Below are 15,594 nucleotides of genomic sequence, written 5' to 3'. Positions count from 1 at the left end.
TAAAAAAAGAAGTCGTGTGGATGACCTTTGTGATTCTAAAAGGTTAAACACAAGCAATTTTTCATCTAATGAACTATCATGCTATCTTGATTCACACACAGAAATGGATCATGATGAAAATAATCCTTTAAATATTTTGGCATGGGGAAATCACAGCAAAAAAAATTACCCTATGCTTTCCACCATGGCCCGTGATATACTAACCATTCCAGTGTCTTCGGTTGCTTAGAGCATGTCCAGCGCAATGAAATAACTCGGGCAAAAGGCCCCCAAAGCCCGGGCCAGACTCCAAAGCAATCGGGCAAGCCCTGGTCCCACCACTGCAAGCCCAAGGGCAGTTCCCTGGCTTCACCGAGTTTAGACGTCGATGTCATGCCGACGTAGCGTGGAAATTCAAATTTTTTTGTTGTGCCACGTGTCGCGACAGGACACTTCGATTGTTTTTTTCCAGAATCCGACGGTCCTCATTTTTTGGCTTAAAAATTGCAAAAAAATGAAAAATTCTGAATTTTTTAAAAAAAAAACCAAAAAATTCTGTATTTTTTCCCTATAAAATACCTAACCATTTTATTTCCTTTCCACACCAAATCTTCATACAATTCTTCTTTATCCAATATTTTTTAGTCTCCACTCACATTATTCACTTTCCACACCAAATCTTCATTCAATTCTTCTACATCCAATATTTTTTTATCCAAAAATTTAATTACAAAAGATTATCAAAATTAATGGTTTAAAATATAAAAAAATAGGAAATGAAGTACAATGAATAGTATTTGCCTTTGACTTGCCCTAGACCTTGCTCTCATGGGTGGAGTTGCAAATGGCAAGGCTGACACTATTCACATGAATAGTGGCAGCCCTTGCTTGCCCTTGCCCTAGACCTTGCCCTCATGGGTGGAGATGCTCTTATGAATCAGCTTTGAGCAAAGGTGGGCGTGTTATAAGTGACCATCGAGCAAGTTTGGCTCCAAATAGTGTTGAAGCGTGCATTTGTGGAAGTAATTAGATTAATCAAGAAGAAAATGAGTGTACAAGATGAACAAGAATGGCCAGGGTGGTTTGTCCAAGATGCAGAATAAATATTTTCTTTTTTGATTGTTTTGTACTCTACTTCAATTTTGTTTCAACATTATTTCAAAATTTCATGGAATTGTTATTATATTTAATTATGAATGGAGTTTTTAAACGGAAAAAACGAATGGAGTTTAATAAAGCCAAAATAATGGCCCATTTCATAGGACTGGCCCGACCCGGCCCGATAACTCTTTAGGGCTGAAAAGGCCCTAAGCCCGGCCCGATAACTTCGTAAAACCTAATTGAACTCATCTTCTTTCCAGCCGCCTCCTCTTCACTGTTCTCTCGTCTTCTCTTCTTATCTCCACTCATTGTTGTTTTTTCGGTACTTGCGTTGCTCTCTCATCACAATATCAGGTTTATCTCATCTTTCGTCTGTATCTGAGTTATGATTTTTTCTCATCTTTCGTCTCTCTTTCTCTTCTTATCTCGACTCATTGTTGTTTATTTGGTTTCTGGGTAAAAAAATTGCCTTTGCTGTTTTTTGTATAATATTTGCCTTCATTGTTGTTTATATTCTCATGGATTTTCCGAAGCTTTTTTCGGCTCAAAACTTGCACCTTTTGGATGTGGATCTTCTGTATTGGAAGATAACGAGTTTCTCTCTTTTATTTTCTTCCTCTAGTGCGAGAGAAACCTCGACCTTCTTTGTTTGCCGCCGTCTCTTCCTCTAGTCGTCAGCTCAACTTCGCAACCATGGTATTTCTCTAACCAATTCTGTGTTTGTTTCCTGTGAAACTGAAATGAAAATGAAAAAGAAAAGTGTGTTTGTTCATGGTTCTGATCTGTTACATTTGGTTTTTTCTATCCTAGATCATCCCAGAGAAGAACAGGAGAGAAATCTCCAAATACCTATTCCAAGGTACACACAAAAAGCTTAGATTTTTATTTATTTTCAATGAAATTTTGGTTCTTCGTTTCCAGTTTTTGTTAAAATTTATTGAATTTAATTTCAACAGAGGGAGTGTGCTTTGCAAAGAAGGACTATAACTTGGCAAAGCACCCAGAAATCGATGTGCCAAATCTGCAGGTGATTAAGCTGATGCAGAGTTTCAAATCCAAGGAGTATGTGAGAGAAACTTTCGCTTGGATGCACTACTACTGGTACCTGACCAATGATGGTATTGAGTTTTTGAGGAACTACCTCAACCTTCCATCTGAGATTGTCCCTGCAACTTTGAAGAAGCAGGCCAAGCCTCCTGGTCGTCCCTTGGGCCCATCTGGTGACCGCCCACGGTAATTGATTTGTTTCATCGTCTTTATTGGTTATTGGATCTATTGATTTTTGTAACTGGGATTGTTTCTTTGAGTGTTTTGCGAACTGGGTTTGATTATTTGAATAACTTATGGTTGCGACTTGTAACTGTGGCCTTATTTGAAGGAGTTCTGTGGTTCTTTGTTCTAAATGTAAATGGCTATTCAAATAGGTGGTTTGTGTTATTTGGTTTAGCTGATAAGTTGGTTTGCGCATGTAATTTGTACAGGAAGTCGTTAATTTGGTAAACTGCTTCAACAATCATTTTGTTTTTGGAGTTCTGAAAGAAACTGCAAGACGGTTTGAAATTAGATTGTATTGAATACTGTAATCGATTGAAATGTGGTTTGGTTGATGGAATGATTGAGAAGTTTGTTAGATTAATTTAAAGGTCTAGAGTATGTGATATCGATCATTTAGGAAGAAGTTATTTAACTGATTTGTGTTAGTAAACTGTGACAGATATGTGCTTCCTTTTCTAGTTCGTATCTTGAACCCTTTGGTTTGTTGGAATGTAATGTGAATGTTTTGATGATGTGAACAGTGGCCCGCCTCGCTTTGATGGAGGAGAACGCAGATTTGGTGACAGGGATGGGTACCGTTCAGGTCCTCGTGCACCAGGGGGTGATTTTGGTGACAAGGGTGGAGCACCTGCTGACTACAGACCTTCTTTCGGGGTAATTTTCTGTTGTAAAGTAGTTTGTTTTATATTTCTCATTTAGGTACTATGTCTTTTACCATATATTGGGTTGGAGATCAATTGCCTTTCGATGATATACTATTCTTCTTTGCATTTTGGAATTGTATTCTATCTGATCCCATGTACCTTGTTACTGAGGACTTGACAAACTTATATACTGCCCATTTAAATGTGTTGTATGATTAGAAGATTTCCTCACTTTGGAAAAATGATGCATTTGTTAACTTGTATGCTTCTTTCTCCTGAAATATCAGGGTAGTAGGCCTGGCTTTGGTCGTGGTGCCGGTGGATCTGGTGGAGCTGGTGGTTTTGGTGCTGGCCCAGCGAGCTCTGATCTCTCCTAAGGAAATGGTTTACTTAGACATTGTTTGGTTTCCTAAGTTTTCATTTAAGAACGGATGACATTCTGGATTAGGAGACAATAGCAGTTTTGTTTGACTTGCAACAGTCTTGGGATTGTATTAGATGTTTGTTTTTATTCTATATGGTCTTTGAATCGCACTTTGCAAAATTTATTTCTGTTATCCGTAGACGATGTTTAATAATTATTTTCTTGCGTTTTTTACCCTCATTTTTCTGCGACCTTCAGTAGCTTGTCATAGTTTAGCTTGGCATTTTTGGACCTTATAGCACTAGCATCATGGTTTAGCTTTAATAAGGATACCAATGAGCACTGATGTGCTTAGCACGATGACAGGCAGTGCGGCCTCCTTTATCTTTACTCTTTATATACCCGTCTCTAGGCTTTTAATGCGTCAACATGTAGTAGAAAACAGTCTTAATTTGCTGCAGATGAGTGATGTCAAGTTTGAACATCTATGGCACTTGGGCAATGTGTTTGTGAGAAAACGGTCATGCTTCACCCTAACTTTAGCCACACAAAAAAGAAGCTTGAGGCTAAAGAGATTCATTTTCCTTAATTTTGTAAAGTAATTAATTGGCGGATATTTTGACAAAGGCGATTTTCAGTAGAGTGTTCCACAATTCCCAACTTGTGGAGGCTTTGGTGGTGGCTGATCCCAAGATCATGTTTGCCAAGTCGGACTGTCTCTCGACCTTCATTTCATCAACAAGCCTGAGTTTTTCTTGGATGGACTCAAGCTCCTGAAAAGTTCGACAGTGATGGCAACTTGGTTGATGCACAGGACAAGGAGACGTTGAAGGAAATTCTTCCGACTTTGCAGGAATTCACTTTGAGGCTTCAAACAAAGTGATGAGAGGCACTCTTTCGTGTTTCGAACCGCTGACTTCTAGGGCACAATGGAGGTTGCAGGTTTCAAGGTGCTGAAGTTGTTGTATTGCAAGAGTTTGAGGGGTTTTTTTTTCGGTCGACAAGAGATTTATTTGTTTATGCCTTTGGACTGCCTCTAGAGTTGGAACTTAACCTAATTGATTTGTGTTATGTTTCTGTGGGCATGCATTGTGCCAATAAAACATATTCATTGCCCAGGAAAGTCAATATATCTATAATAATTCGAAAAAAATATGCTCAAGGTCTCTCTGGACGGCCTTTGATCCTACAAAATATATTGCAACTTAACCACTTATAAGAAGCATTTCCAGCCTCCAGTAGAAAATTTCGAACAGAACAATCATTGCGAATCTTTATGTAACTCGTGAATTTTCCATTGCACTTGAGATATATTGAAAGTCTTGAGACTGAGCAGACAGTTGAAGGCAGATGTTCTGTCTCAAATGATAAAATGAGTTAGCCACACCATGTATGAACATGCTTGGTCTGTCGGGAGAGGTGTTTTCTTAGTGCTATTTACAGGGTATAGCCGGACGGCTATACTTTAAAATATTATTTTTTTGGGGTATAGCCGTGCGACTGTTAAGATATTATATTTTTAGAGTATAACCGACCGGCTGTACTTAAAAATATTGTAAATATAATATGTTGGGGTATAGCCGGGCGGCTATACGATTAAAATATTATATTTACGGAGTATGGCCGCGTGGCTATACTATTTAAAGGTATAGAATAGTAAATAGAATATTTTAAAGGTATAGCCGTTGAACATATTATGTTTTAATTACTTTTATTTATTTAGTGAAGAATTAGTATTTAAATATTTGAATTAATTTCATAAAAATTACTTAATAAAAATTAATTAATTATATTTAATGATCTTAAAGAATTTTGTGGAATGTAAAATTATTTTAAAAATAGTTTCAATTATTTAAAAAATTTAGAAAATTATTTTATTATTCTAAAAATGGAATTTTAGCCTCCAAACCAAAAATCCGAGTCTCGAAACAAAAACCATAGCTTTCGAACTTATCCGAACTTGTTCCAAAACTGTTTGCAAGCCTCGAACCCTAATTGTAAACCTATTGTAGGGCACTTAGGACTCAATTAGGGTCGGATAATCACGTAACCCGACCCAGGACTTTACGATTTAGGTTTCGCTCTCAATCTTGGGCTTTGGGAAAATTTAATTAAGACACCCAAACGAAAATGAGTAATTTATTTTTTCGTTTTTGCACAATAGAATTAAATCAGTAACATATTTAAAAATTCACTAAAGAAATAATAATTAAAACGTAATTACCAATTAAAAGTGATTCAAAAAAGCTAAGATATTACTTAATCACATATATTAAATTAAAGAAGTTGGCCAAAAAACAAAAGTGAAGAACTTAATTTTATATTTTTAAAATTCAAAAAAAAAAAAAAAAAAACCTCTCCCGACGAAATTTGGTCGGCAGAGGTGGCATTCGTTGGAGAAGTCTAATCTAACAAACATTTTCCACCTATGCCAACGAGAAGTTCAAATTCGAATCGCATAAATAAATGAAAACAGGAATTTATTTTTTTATGTTTAGGTTCTAAATGCACCATGGAATCATATAACATCTCAAGTCTCATGAAACAAAATCGGACAAAGTTAAAAATTAAAAAATTGATGGAAATAGGATTCTAAATGATCCATATCAAATGTTGTTGAGAAATTGATCTACGTAGACCCTTATAGAGAAAGGCATTTACATTGAAGTAAGCAGTTAAGGTGACATCTATGATTGCAACATCAGCTTCACCTCGGAAATCATGCATGGTTGCCTACACAAGTTGTTTTGTCCTCCAGACAGGGGAGAATTTCTCAAGTCTGCAAGTACACATGTAACATCTCAAGTTTCATGAAATAGAACTTTGCAGTTTGCAGCTAAAGGAATGATTTGTGGGACAAAAAGAGAAAATCATTTGCACATAAGATATTATAAAGCAATATATATGCCAATTACCATAAGAATATCTCAATCATGTTGGAAGATGCTACTCCTGGAAATTTGGAATTAGGCTCGAAAAACAGGTTAACTGATCCTTAGTTGATATACATACCCTCTAGCTATCTAATATGCCTTCAACTTATAGTCCTATTTATGTATCATTGTAAATTGTGCATATGTACAAAACTTATTCGTTTTTTTATAAATGAGAAACACAACTTATGTGCAAGCCAAAACAAAATATCTCGTTGGTGCGCGATCTGTAAATTCCTACGTAAATTCATACCGGTGACAGCTGGCAGTTAGGTGCCACGCGTAAGTCCTTCCAGCTCGAGGTTGTAGGTATGCCCTGGTGTTGGTGGTGAGAGTAGCCAATCTCACTCTAAACTTTTTTCATCAAAAAAATAAAAACCATTACAGAACAACTCGAACACCACATGAACAAAACAGAAGCATTCCATCAGAAATATCTAAATTACAGCAGCTTACCTATTTGAATAGATGACAGAGAAAGAAAACTCCCTAAACTCCAAGGATACAGAGTCCAATATAAGGAGCTCGAAAAATGAACCCTCTTCCACAACTGATCCACACTACCTCTCACTTCATATCATCAAAGACCCTCCTACGCCTATTACACCAAACAGCCCAGTAAATTGTCAATACATCATATCTCCCAAAACCATAGCCCACTTTTTTCCTCTAAAAAATTTAACCTTCACAAACAAAAATGCATTACACGAAGCAGGGTTAATCCAGCTCAATCTTACCTCCTTAACCCGCCGCAACTATATAGATAAAGCTGCTAGGCAATGAAGCAGCAGACGGACCAGGCAGATAGGGAAAATAAATTCCTCCATTGTTGAAGAACAATAGAATGAATGAACACTTTTGAAAAACTGTATCAAATAAGATGGCTCCCATCCTTACTTTTTATTCCGCGTGGCTGACTCCTTTTAACAGTACAAAAACAAAATGAGAATAATTAATTACATAATAGAGTCATAAAGGCCCCAGTTGATGCTGCTATTAATCTAAAGAGACATATAAAATCAACCAATATGCTCTGGATGTAGTAAGGACACTCCGTGCCTGTATGTAGGAATGTGTCAATTGAATATTCCAGGTGAACGTTTCCATCTCTCCACGTTGTGACTATTGTTTTTGTAGAAAAACAAAAGGCCATATACAATGGTAAACCCTCCTCTGGAAACGACACGCAAAGAAACCTTGCAAATGAAAAGCTCTCGAAGAGAAGGCATGTTGTCCTGAAAACAGAACACTAATTATTCAGCATTTTCATCTTAAATAAGATATAGGTTATGGTTAGCTGAACAACACTTTACAGAGAAATAAGTAAATAGAACAACACTTTACAGGGAATCAGATTGAGTTTTTGTGTTAAGCACAAACTGTTTTTCTCGAAAATTATTATGATCAGAAAATTATTAGGCAAGAAATGAAGAACATAATTCTGGGAAGCAGCATTAAATCAAAATCAATGGCAAATCCTGTTCCAGAAAGACTTGGTTATTCTCTGATATCTACATAAGAAATACAATTTGAGCCAACTCAACAAATGTGGGGACATAAAAAATAGTTTAAAATGTGTATTTTGGTTTACTTTAACATTTAATTTGGGTTTTTTGAAAAGAAAAATAATGTATTTTGGGTGTTGGATTCAATTAGAAGAAAACCAGTTAAAGCAGTTATTCTCATACCTTTTCTCCAGGCCAGAACAGTTGGAGATTCTCAGAAACGAAAGAAATGGCGGGAAACCCTCTTCTGGCAGGAATTGGATACTGTCACACTCACTAATATATAGCTCTTGGAAGAGAAGTGAGGTGTCCAAGTCCCTTTCCGTCCAAAGATTTCAGACTTGAAAGTCCCCAAATGCGAAGAGTGTGAAGAGTGGAAGGGAGCAGCTGTTCCTTGAGCAATGTCTCCAAGATATCGTCACTTCCCCTGCCACCAATTGGAAAGTGTTCAAGGGAGATGAGGCCTTGCAAACCCCTGTACTCTCCCACTGAAGCCCTCAGTCTGTCACAATTAAGAATGCAGAAATATCGGAGTTAGGAGGCAAACAGCCTTCTGCAAATGGCACTAGATTTGGAAGTTCAGTCATCTCTAGTGCTGTGAGGGTGTGAATGCGTTGGGAAAAAGACACCAGTTCTGAACAGTCATTGATAGACAAGGTACTGAGATGACTGAGATTCTCATCAACTCCTTCTTCAATGGAAAGGGATTCCAGATTCTCACACTCCCAAATTATAAGAACCGAGAGTTTGGGAAAAAGGCTCAACGGGAAAGACCGCATTGAATCACAGCTATTTTGTACACAAAAAAACTCGAGCGATGTCAACTTGACCAACATCTAATGAAGCAGCTTCGACTCTGAAATCATGCATGGTTGCCTACACAAGTTGCTTTCACCTCCAAACATGGGAAAGTTTCTCCATCTGCAAGTATACATACAACATTTCAAGTGTCATCAAATAGAACTTTGCAGCTGAAGGAATGATTTGTGGGACGGTAAAAACAAAAAAGAAAATGATTTGCACATAAGATATTATAAATGCAATAAATATGCCAATTAGTATAAGACCTCAACCATGTTGGAAGTCAATACTCCCGGATATCAAGAATTAGGCAATAAAAATATGTTAACTGATTCTTAATTGATATTTTCCTTCTAGTTATGTAATATGCCTTCAACTTATATAGTCCTATTTCTGTATCGTTTTACATGTACAAAAATTCTTCCTCTTTTTTTTCAATGACGAAACCCAACTTTCATGAAAAATAAAGGAGTACAGCAACAGCCAGCAAGGTATGCACCCTCAGCAGGTCAAAACAAAAACAATTACAGAACAACTGTAATTGTCATTCAACACAGATCCCGAAAACCAGCCCTCTTCTTTCCACCAAAAAATTTAAGCTTACACAACAATGCATTACACGAAACAGGGTTAACTCAGCTCAATCTTACCTCCTTACTAGCTGCAACTATATAGATGAAGCTACCAGGTAATGAAGCGGCAGCTGGACCAGGGAGATACACTTTTGAAATACGTAGTTTTTTATTCTGAGTGGCGGACTCCTTTTAGCAGAAAAAACAATAAGAGATTAATCAATTAATAGTACAGTCCTCATGCCAACTACTATTAATCTAAAGAGTCGTAAAAGCAACCAATATGCTTTGGATCGCATGAATCTGTTCCTTATACCATGTGAATAAATTTCCTACGTCAATCTTTTCAGTTGAACAAGACCTTTTGGTATGCATGTACATGGCAGTCTGCACGATAATATGATAACTGCTGGTAAGAAATTTGTTTTGTTACTACTGAGTTTTATATTTAGAAAGCACCAACAAATAGAAAAAGTATCTTACAAACGTCCAAAACATGTCTTAGAGATTGTGCACTAGATAGATGACAAAAATAATACATGTATTCTTCAAATATCCGATTGTTGGAAAAATAAATAAAATAAAATTTGGCCTATCTTGATGTACATACCATATGATGACTTCAAGGAATGTGAGAGAGAGAAAGAGAGAGAGAGAGCTCATCTCATATGATTACTTCGTGGCCTATCTTGATGCAAGGAATGTGAGATATGTTGGCCCAATCTTTTCCTGTCTTCTTCTTATACCTTTTCTCCCGGGAAAAAACACTTTGAGATACTCAGAAAAGAAAGCGAAGTGATGTTTTTAAGTCCCTTTCTGTCCGGAGATTTCAGACTTGATAGTCTATTGATGTGGAGAGTGTAAAGAGTGGAAGGGAGCAACTGCTGCTTGAGCAACATCTCCAAGATATCATCACTTCCCCTGCCACCAATTGTAAATTCTTCGAGGGAGACAAGTCCTGCAAATTCCAGTGCTCTTCCACTGAAGCCCTCAGTCTGTTGCAATTTTCAACGGTAAAATATAGGAGGTTGGGAGGCAACCCCCATCTTCTGCAAATGACTCCAGATTTGGAAGATCATATATTGACAAATGTTGAAGGGCTGCGAGGGTGTGAATGCGTTCGGACAATGACTTCAAATTTTCAGACTTGAGAGTGAAATGCTGAGAGCAAAAACTTGGTGTGAGAGAGAACTCATATCATATGATGACTTCATCATTTATCTGGATGCAAGGAAGGTGAGATATCTTGGCCCAATCTTCTCCCGTCTTATTTTCATACCTTTACTCCAAGGCAAACAAATGGAGATTTCTCAGAAAAGAAAGAGTCTTCTGGCAGGAATTGGAGACTCAGACAGCCATAAATATGTATCCGTTGAAGAGAAGTGAGGTGTCAAAGTCCCTCTCCTTGCAGGCATTCCAAATTGCCACACTGGAGAATATGCAGCACTTGAAGAGAAGTGTGGTGTCCGAGTCCCTCTCCTTGCATGCATTCCAAACTGTCACACTGGAGAATATGCAGCACTTAAAGAGAAGTGAGGTGTCCGAGTCCCTTTTCGTCCAAAGAATTCAGACTTGAAAGTTCCCAGATGCTGTTCCTTGAGCAACGCCTCCAAGGTATCGCCACTGTACCTGCCACCAATGGTAAATTTTTGAAGGGAGACAAACCCCACTGAAGACCCCAGTCTCTCACAATTATGAATGTGAAGATATTGGAGGTTGGGAGGCAAACCCCTTCTGCAAATGACACAAGATTAATGGCATGAACCTATTAAAATTCCCAATGAATGTGCCCCTCAGGCACTGGAACAATATTAATGGTAAATATCATGCTCACATCTTCAAAAAGATGAAAACAATAATATACTGCCGCTTTTATTATGAAAGTGTACCTAAAAGTGTAGGACATTTGATGCCTGTCTGTAGGAATGTTTCCGGGTGAACCTTTCCGTCTCCCCTCGTTGTGACAATAGTTTTTGTAGAAAAACAAGTCTATAAACAATGGTAAACCCTACCCTGGAAATGACACGTAAAGAATCCTTGCAAATGAAAAGCTTTCCAAGAGAAGGTGCTGTCCTGCAAAAAGAGTATTAATTACTCAGCATTTGAGACTTACTATAGGATATAAGTTTCGAAGGGGCAAAATAATAATAGAAATCAGATTGAGTTTTTGTGTGTTTTTCTGGAAAATGATTTTGATAAGAAAGTAGCATGAGACCAGTAAGAAGCAGTGACAATGTAATTCACAAAAAGCTGAGAGTAAAATTAGAAATTGAGCTTGAAATGTTTCGATTATTTGGACAGTGAATTTCAGTTTTTGAAGTACATACCTTGTTTGTTTTATTCTCTGAAGATGACTTCATCATTTATCTCGATGCATGGAATGTGAGATATGCTGGCCCAATGATCTTGTCCCGTCTTATTCTGATACCTTTTCTCCAGGGCAGAACAATTGGAGATGCTCAGATAAGAAAGAGATGGCGGCAGACCCTCTTCTGGCAGGAATTGGAGACTCGGACAGTCATTAATATATAGCTCTTGAAGAGAAGTGAGGTGTTGAAGTGCCTCTCCTGGCAGGAATTCCAGACTTTTACAGTACATAATTTGTAGAGTTTGAAGAAAAGTAAGGTGTGCGAGTCCCTTTCCATCCAAAGATTTCAGAGTTGAAAGTTTCTTGATACGGAGAGTGCGCAGAGTGGTAGGGAGCAGCTGTTGCTTGAGCAACGTCTCCAAGATTTCATCACTTCCCCTGCCACCAATTCTAAAATGTTCGAGGGAGACAAGTGCTTGCAAACCCCAGTTACAGTAGTCTCCCACCGATGAAGATGAAGCCCTCAGTCTCTCACAATTATCAATGCTAAAATATCGGAGGTTGGGAGGCAAACCCCCATCTTCTGCAATTGACTCCACATTTGGAAGATTCCTTATTTCCAAATATCGAAGGGCTGTGAGGGTGTGAATGCGTTCAGGTAATGACTTCAACTTCTCGCATTTACAGAATTCCAATTGAGTCAGGTTGGGAGTGGGCAATCCTCCCTGGGGAAAACACACCAGATTTGGACAATTATAGACACGCAGGCTATTTAGATGACTGAGAACCACTCCTTCTTCAATCAAGCAAAGCGATTCCAGATTGTCACAATGACTAATTCCAAGTGTCGTCAATTTGGGAAAAATGCCCAAGGACCTCATTGAATCACAGCTATTATGTATCAACAAATAGTCGAGTGATGTTAATTTGGCCAACATCTCTTGAGGTAGGAATTCTAATCTCCTACAATCGACTATTTTAAGTGATGTCAACGAAGTGGGTAGGCCGTCTTCAGGGAACGACGTCAGCGTTGGACAATTCTCGAGAGCCAAACTTTGAAGACGATTGATGTTGGGCAAGCACTGTATGTCATTAAAACGTCGAATGCCAACGTCGAATGATAACAGACCTGTTTGGCATCCATCTTCTATTATCAATTCTTCAAGAGAATTGTAGGTGAGACTAGTACTACTACTAGTAGTAGCAGTGGCCCTTTGATCATGCAAAACCCCACACCCATTCACGCTAAGCTTCTTCAAGCAAGGCAGATCACAAGGCAAGCTTCCTCTCAGCTTCGGACACATACATAGAATCAGCACCTGGAGACGAGGAAAGTCTGGACCTCCACTTCCACTTGGTACCCATTCCTCCCACTCTGCCATCTCGTAAAACTCCAGCTTCTCCAGTGATTGAAATGGCTGAATTAGATACGCTCCATTTCTGCCATAGAACTCAACACCAATTGTCTTAACAAATTCCATCCTTTTTATATAGAGCTCTTTGAGAGCAGGTAGCCCCCCAACTGGTGGCAGCGACCAACAATATTTACAATTGCTGAGACGCATGACTTGTATTTTTGAGAAGCATGAGTTTCCTAACCAATTAGGGAAGTTGGTTCCACCGTAAAATTCGATGGTCAGTTTCTCCAAACTAATTGAAGGCTGGAGCTTGTCAAGTACATCTCTCACTTTTTCGGAATCATTCGAGTCTTCATCGCCCCATGCCAACTCTAACTCCTTCAGATCCTTCTTATTCTTCAAATTGGCTTGCACGGCATCCTTAGCATCAACTACATTTTGCAGTTTTAGAATTGAAAGTTTTCCTCGAAGATGTGGAAGCTCCCCCAATTCCCCAATGGTCGACCCAGTAGATTTCCCCACAACAAAAGCAGTCAACGTTCTCAAACTTTTTAGTCTACTCATTTGTACTGGCATCTCTGCAATTTTAGTTCCAGTCACATCAAGATGATGCAAACTACTTAATTCCCACAGGTCTACAGGCAATTTAGCAAGAGACGAACAACCTCCCAGCATTAATTTCTGTAAATTTATCAATTTTCTCAAGTCTGCAGGTAATTCAACAAGAGAGAAACAATTTGACAATAGTAACGTTTGCAAATTGTACAAACTGCAAAGTACACCAGGTAACCTTTCAATTGCAGTATGAGAGAGATCCAAATAGCGCAAGTGAATAAGATTTTTAATAGAATCAGGTAGCTGAGTGACATTCATATAACGTGACAATGATAACACACGTAAACATCTGTGTGACGACATCAAATCTTGTACAACCTTTTTACCTAGATAAAACACTTGATAAGTATGTAAAGAGGTAGGTAGAAAGGTGCGCAAACACTTAGCCCCCTTAAATGCCTCAAATTTCGGAGCAACATCAAAATGTCCCCTAGCGTATGACAAATGGCGAACTCTTTCTACTTCATGTGATTCCCTACCACCTTCCAACCTTGAACAAAATCCTTTAGACATGAACACGGCCAAGTCATTGATGAGATCATGCATAACAAAACTTGACTTCCTTGACGTTTGAAACAATGATCGAGATAATAGTTCATCAAAATATTCCTTAGCCACCTCTTCCATGCTGTCCCCATTCTCCGCTTGCGAAATTAAACCTTCCGCCATCCAAAGAAAAACAACGTCTTCTACCTTGAATTCATAGTCTTTTGGAAAAATTGAACAATAAATAAAGCATCGCTTTAACTTAGCCGGAAGATAATGATAACTCAATCCTAGAGCAGGAAGAATGTCACTTTTCTCTGAAGGTAAATCCCAAATGCTGTTGTTTAGTACTCTGTTCCATACCTCGACGTCTAACCTGGAACGTAACAAACCGCCAAGTGTTTGTGCAGCTAAAGGCAACCCATTGCACTTTCGTGCAATTTTCTTGCCGATTTCTTCCAAGCTTGGATATGCACTACAGCTTACATTTCCAAACGCATGTTTTGCAAGTAATGACCAACAATCCTCATGCGACAATGGTTCCAAGGGTTGAGTGGGAACATTTTGCATGAAAGATGCTACATTTTTGTTCCGTGTTGTTATGATGACTTTACTTCCCCTTGCCCCTGAAGTAAAAGGAGTTTGGAGGCAGTTCCAATCAGTATATTTCTCATTCCAAAGGTCATCCAACACAAATAAAAATTTCTTCCCCCTGAGTTGTTCTCTTAGTTCAACTTGAAGCAAATTCAGATCTGTTGTATTGCAAGTTTTTGATGTGACTGACTCAAGAAGAGTTTTAGTTACCCTGACAGCATCGTAGTCTTCTGAAACACAAGCCCAAGCTTTAAATGTAAAATGCTCTTTCACCTTATCATCATTGTAAAGCATTCGAGCAAGGGTTGTCTTGCCAACCCCACCCATTCCAACAATGGGGATGACAGACACATTTTCCTCGCTTGCTTCTTCGGAGAACAACACTTTCGATAAATTTTCTTTGACTTCATTTCTACCATATACATAAGGTTCATGAATCAAGGAAGTTGTTGGAGTTCTTTGTGAAACCTTCCTCCCAACAACTTCAGTCAAACCAAGAGCACCTTTCAGTTGTACAAAGTCTTCTAGTTTTCGTAACAACTCCTGTATCTTAACATTCATGCTTTGATAAAACTTATTACGAGAAGTATGGAGGAGGTTCCACACCTTGTTGGTAAATTTGTCGGCTGTTTGAGATTCACCTTCCAGCTTGCATCGCAAAGCTTCATAGTTGATCTCATCCAGCAAGTCCTCCGCATCAAAGACTGCATGTTTGAGGTCGTCAAGCCACTCTCTCACAGCTGGTTTCTCAATTTGCTTCTCCTCTGCATCATCGAGCACTGCGTTCAAGGTCAACAGGGTCCTCTTCAGTTTCATGAGGAGAGGTTGATCGAGTTTCTTGTGCCGAAATAAGTCGATGAACTCAGGTGAGGCAATTCTGTCACAAATCACCTGAATGGAAGCAGAAATAAAGGCCTCTCCGATCAAAGCTCCAGCCATTTTTCTCTTCTTTTCTTTGCAAGGGAATTGGATGAAAGTAACTTGGAAATACAGGTAAGGCAGTATGAAAGCTTTTTATGTATTTATCTAAGTTCCGTTGGGTGGCTGTGAGTGAGTGAG

At 38.5% G+C, this 15,594-nt stretch overlaps 2 protein-coding genes across 5 annotated transcripts in view; one reads left to right on the top strand and one right to left on the bottom strand.

The window, feature by feature from the left end:
• Positions 1 to 15,594, bottom strand: part of LOC148916715 (putative disease resistance RPP13-like protein 1) — a 32,157-nt gene extending 16,563 nt beyond the window's left edge. Inside the window, exons 1-6 of one of the 4 annotated variants that reach the window (XM_089052989.1) lie at positions 11,502 to 15,594; positions 11,064 to 11,247; positions 9,785 to 10,908; positions 9,491 to 9,561; positions 9,253 to 9,363; positions 8,423 to 8,722 (exon numbers count right to left, since the gene is read on the bottom strand). In XM_089052989.1, the coding sequence (XP_088909115.1) occupies positions 11,512 to 15,474 (3,963 nt within the window). In that variant the 5' untranslated portion in view covers positions 15,475 to 15,594 and the 3' untranslated portion in view covers positions 8,423 to 8,722; positions 9,253 to 9,363; positions 9,491 to 9,561; ... (1 more) ...; positions 11,064 to 11,247; positions 11,502 to 11,511. Of the gene's footprint in view, positions 1 to 8,422; positions 8,723 to 9,252; positions 9,364 to 9,490; positions 9,562 to 9,784; positions 10,909 to 11,063; positions 11,248 to 11,501 lie in introns of those variants that run through there. The other 3 variants (XM_089052988.1, XM_089052990.1, XM_089052991.1) reach the window with 3 other exon arrangements.
• On the top strand, positions 1,683 to 3,543 carry LOC103330843 (small ribosomal subunit protein eS10z-like). The gene is made up of 5 exons (XM_008233453.2): positions 1,683 to 1,776; positions 1,891 to 1,939; positions 2,037 to 2,313; positions 2,877 to 3,009; positions 3,287 to 3,543. Exons 1-5 carry the CDS (start codon positions 1,774 to 1,776, stop codon positions 3,374 to 3,376), a joined length of 552 nt encoding a protein of 183 aa, XP_008231675.1. The 5' UTR covers positions 1,683 to 1,773; the 3' UTR covers positions 3,377 to 3,543.

The sequence above is a fragment of the Prunus mume genome, linkage group LG5, assembly GCF_029339155.1.
Source record: "Prunus mume cultivar Tortuosa linkage group LG5, ASM2933915v1, whole genome shotgun sequence".
NCBI lineage: Eukaryota > Viridiplantae > Streptophyta > Magnoliopsida > Rosales > Rosaceae > Prunus > Prunus mume.
Note: the sequence above shows the minus strand (reverse complement) of the source record. Positions and strands in the feature narration are given on the sequence as shown.

What these genes read in the sequence shown, in the direction of transcription:
- LOC103330843 (XM_008233453.2), top strand. An exon ending in CTCCAAATACCTATTCCAAG is followed by an intron (nt 1,940 to 2,036) that starts GTACACACAAAA and finishes TAATTTCAACAG; the next exon opens with AGGGAGTGTGCTTTGCAAAG. An exon ending in CCATCTGGTGACCGCCCACG is followed by an intron (nt 2,314 to 2,876) that starts GTAATTGATTTG and finishes TGATGTGAACAG; the next exon opens with TGGCCCGCCTCGCTTTGATG.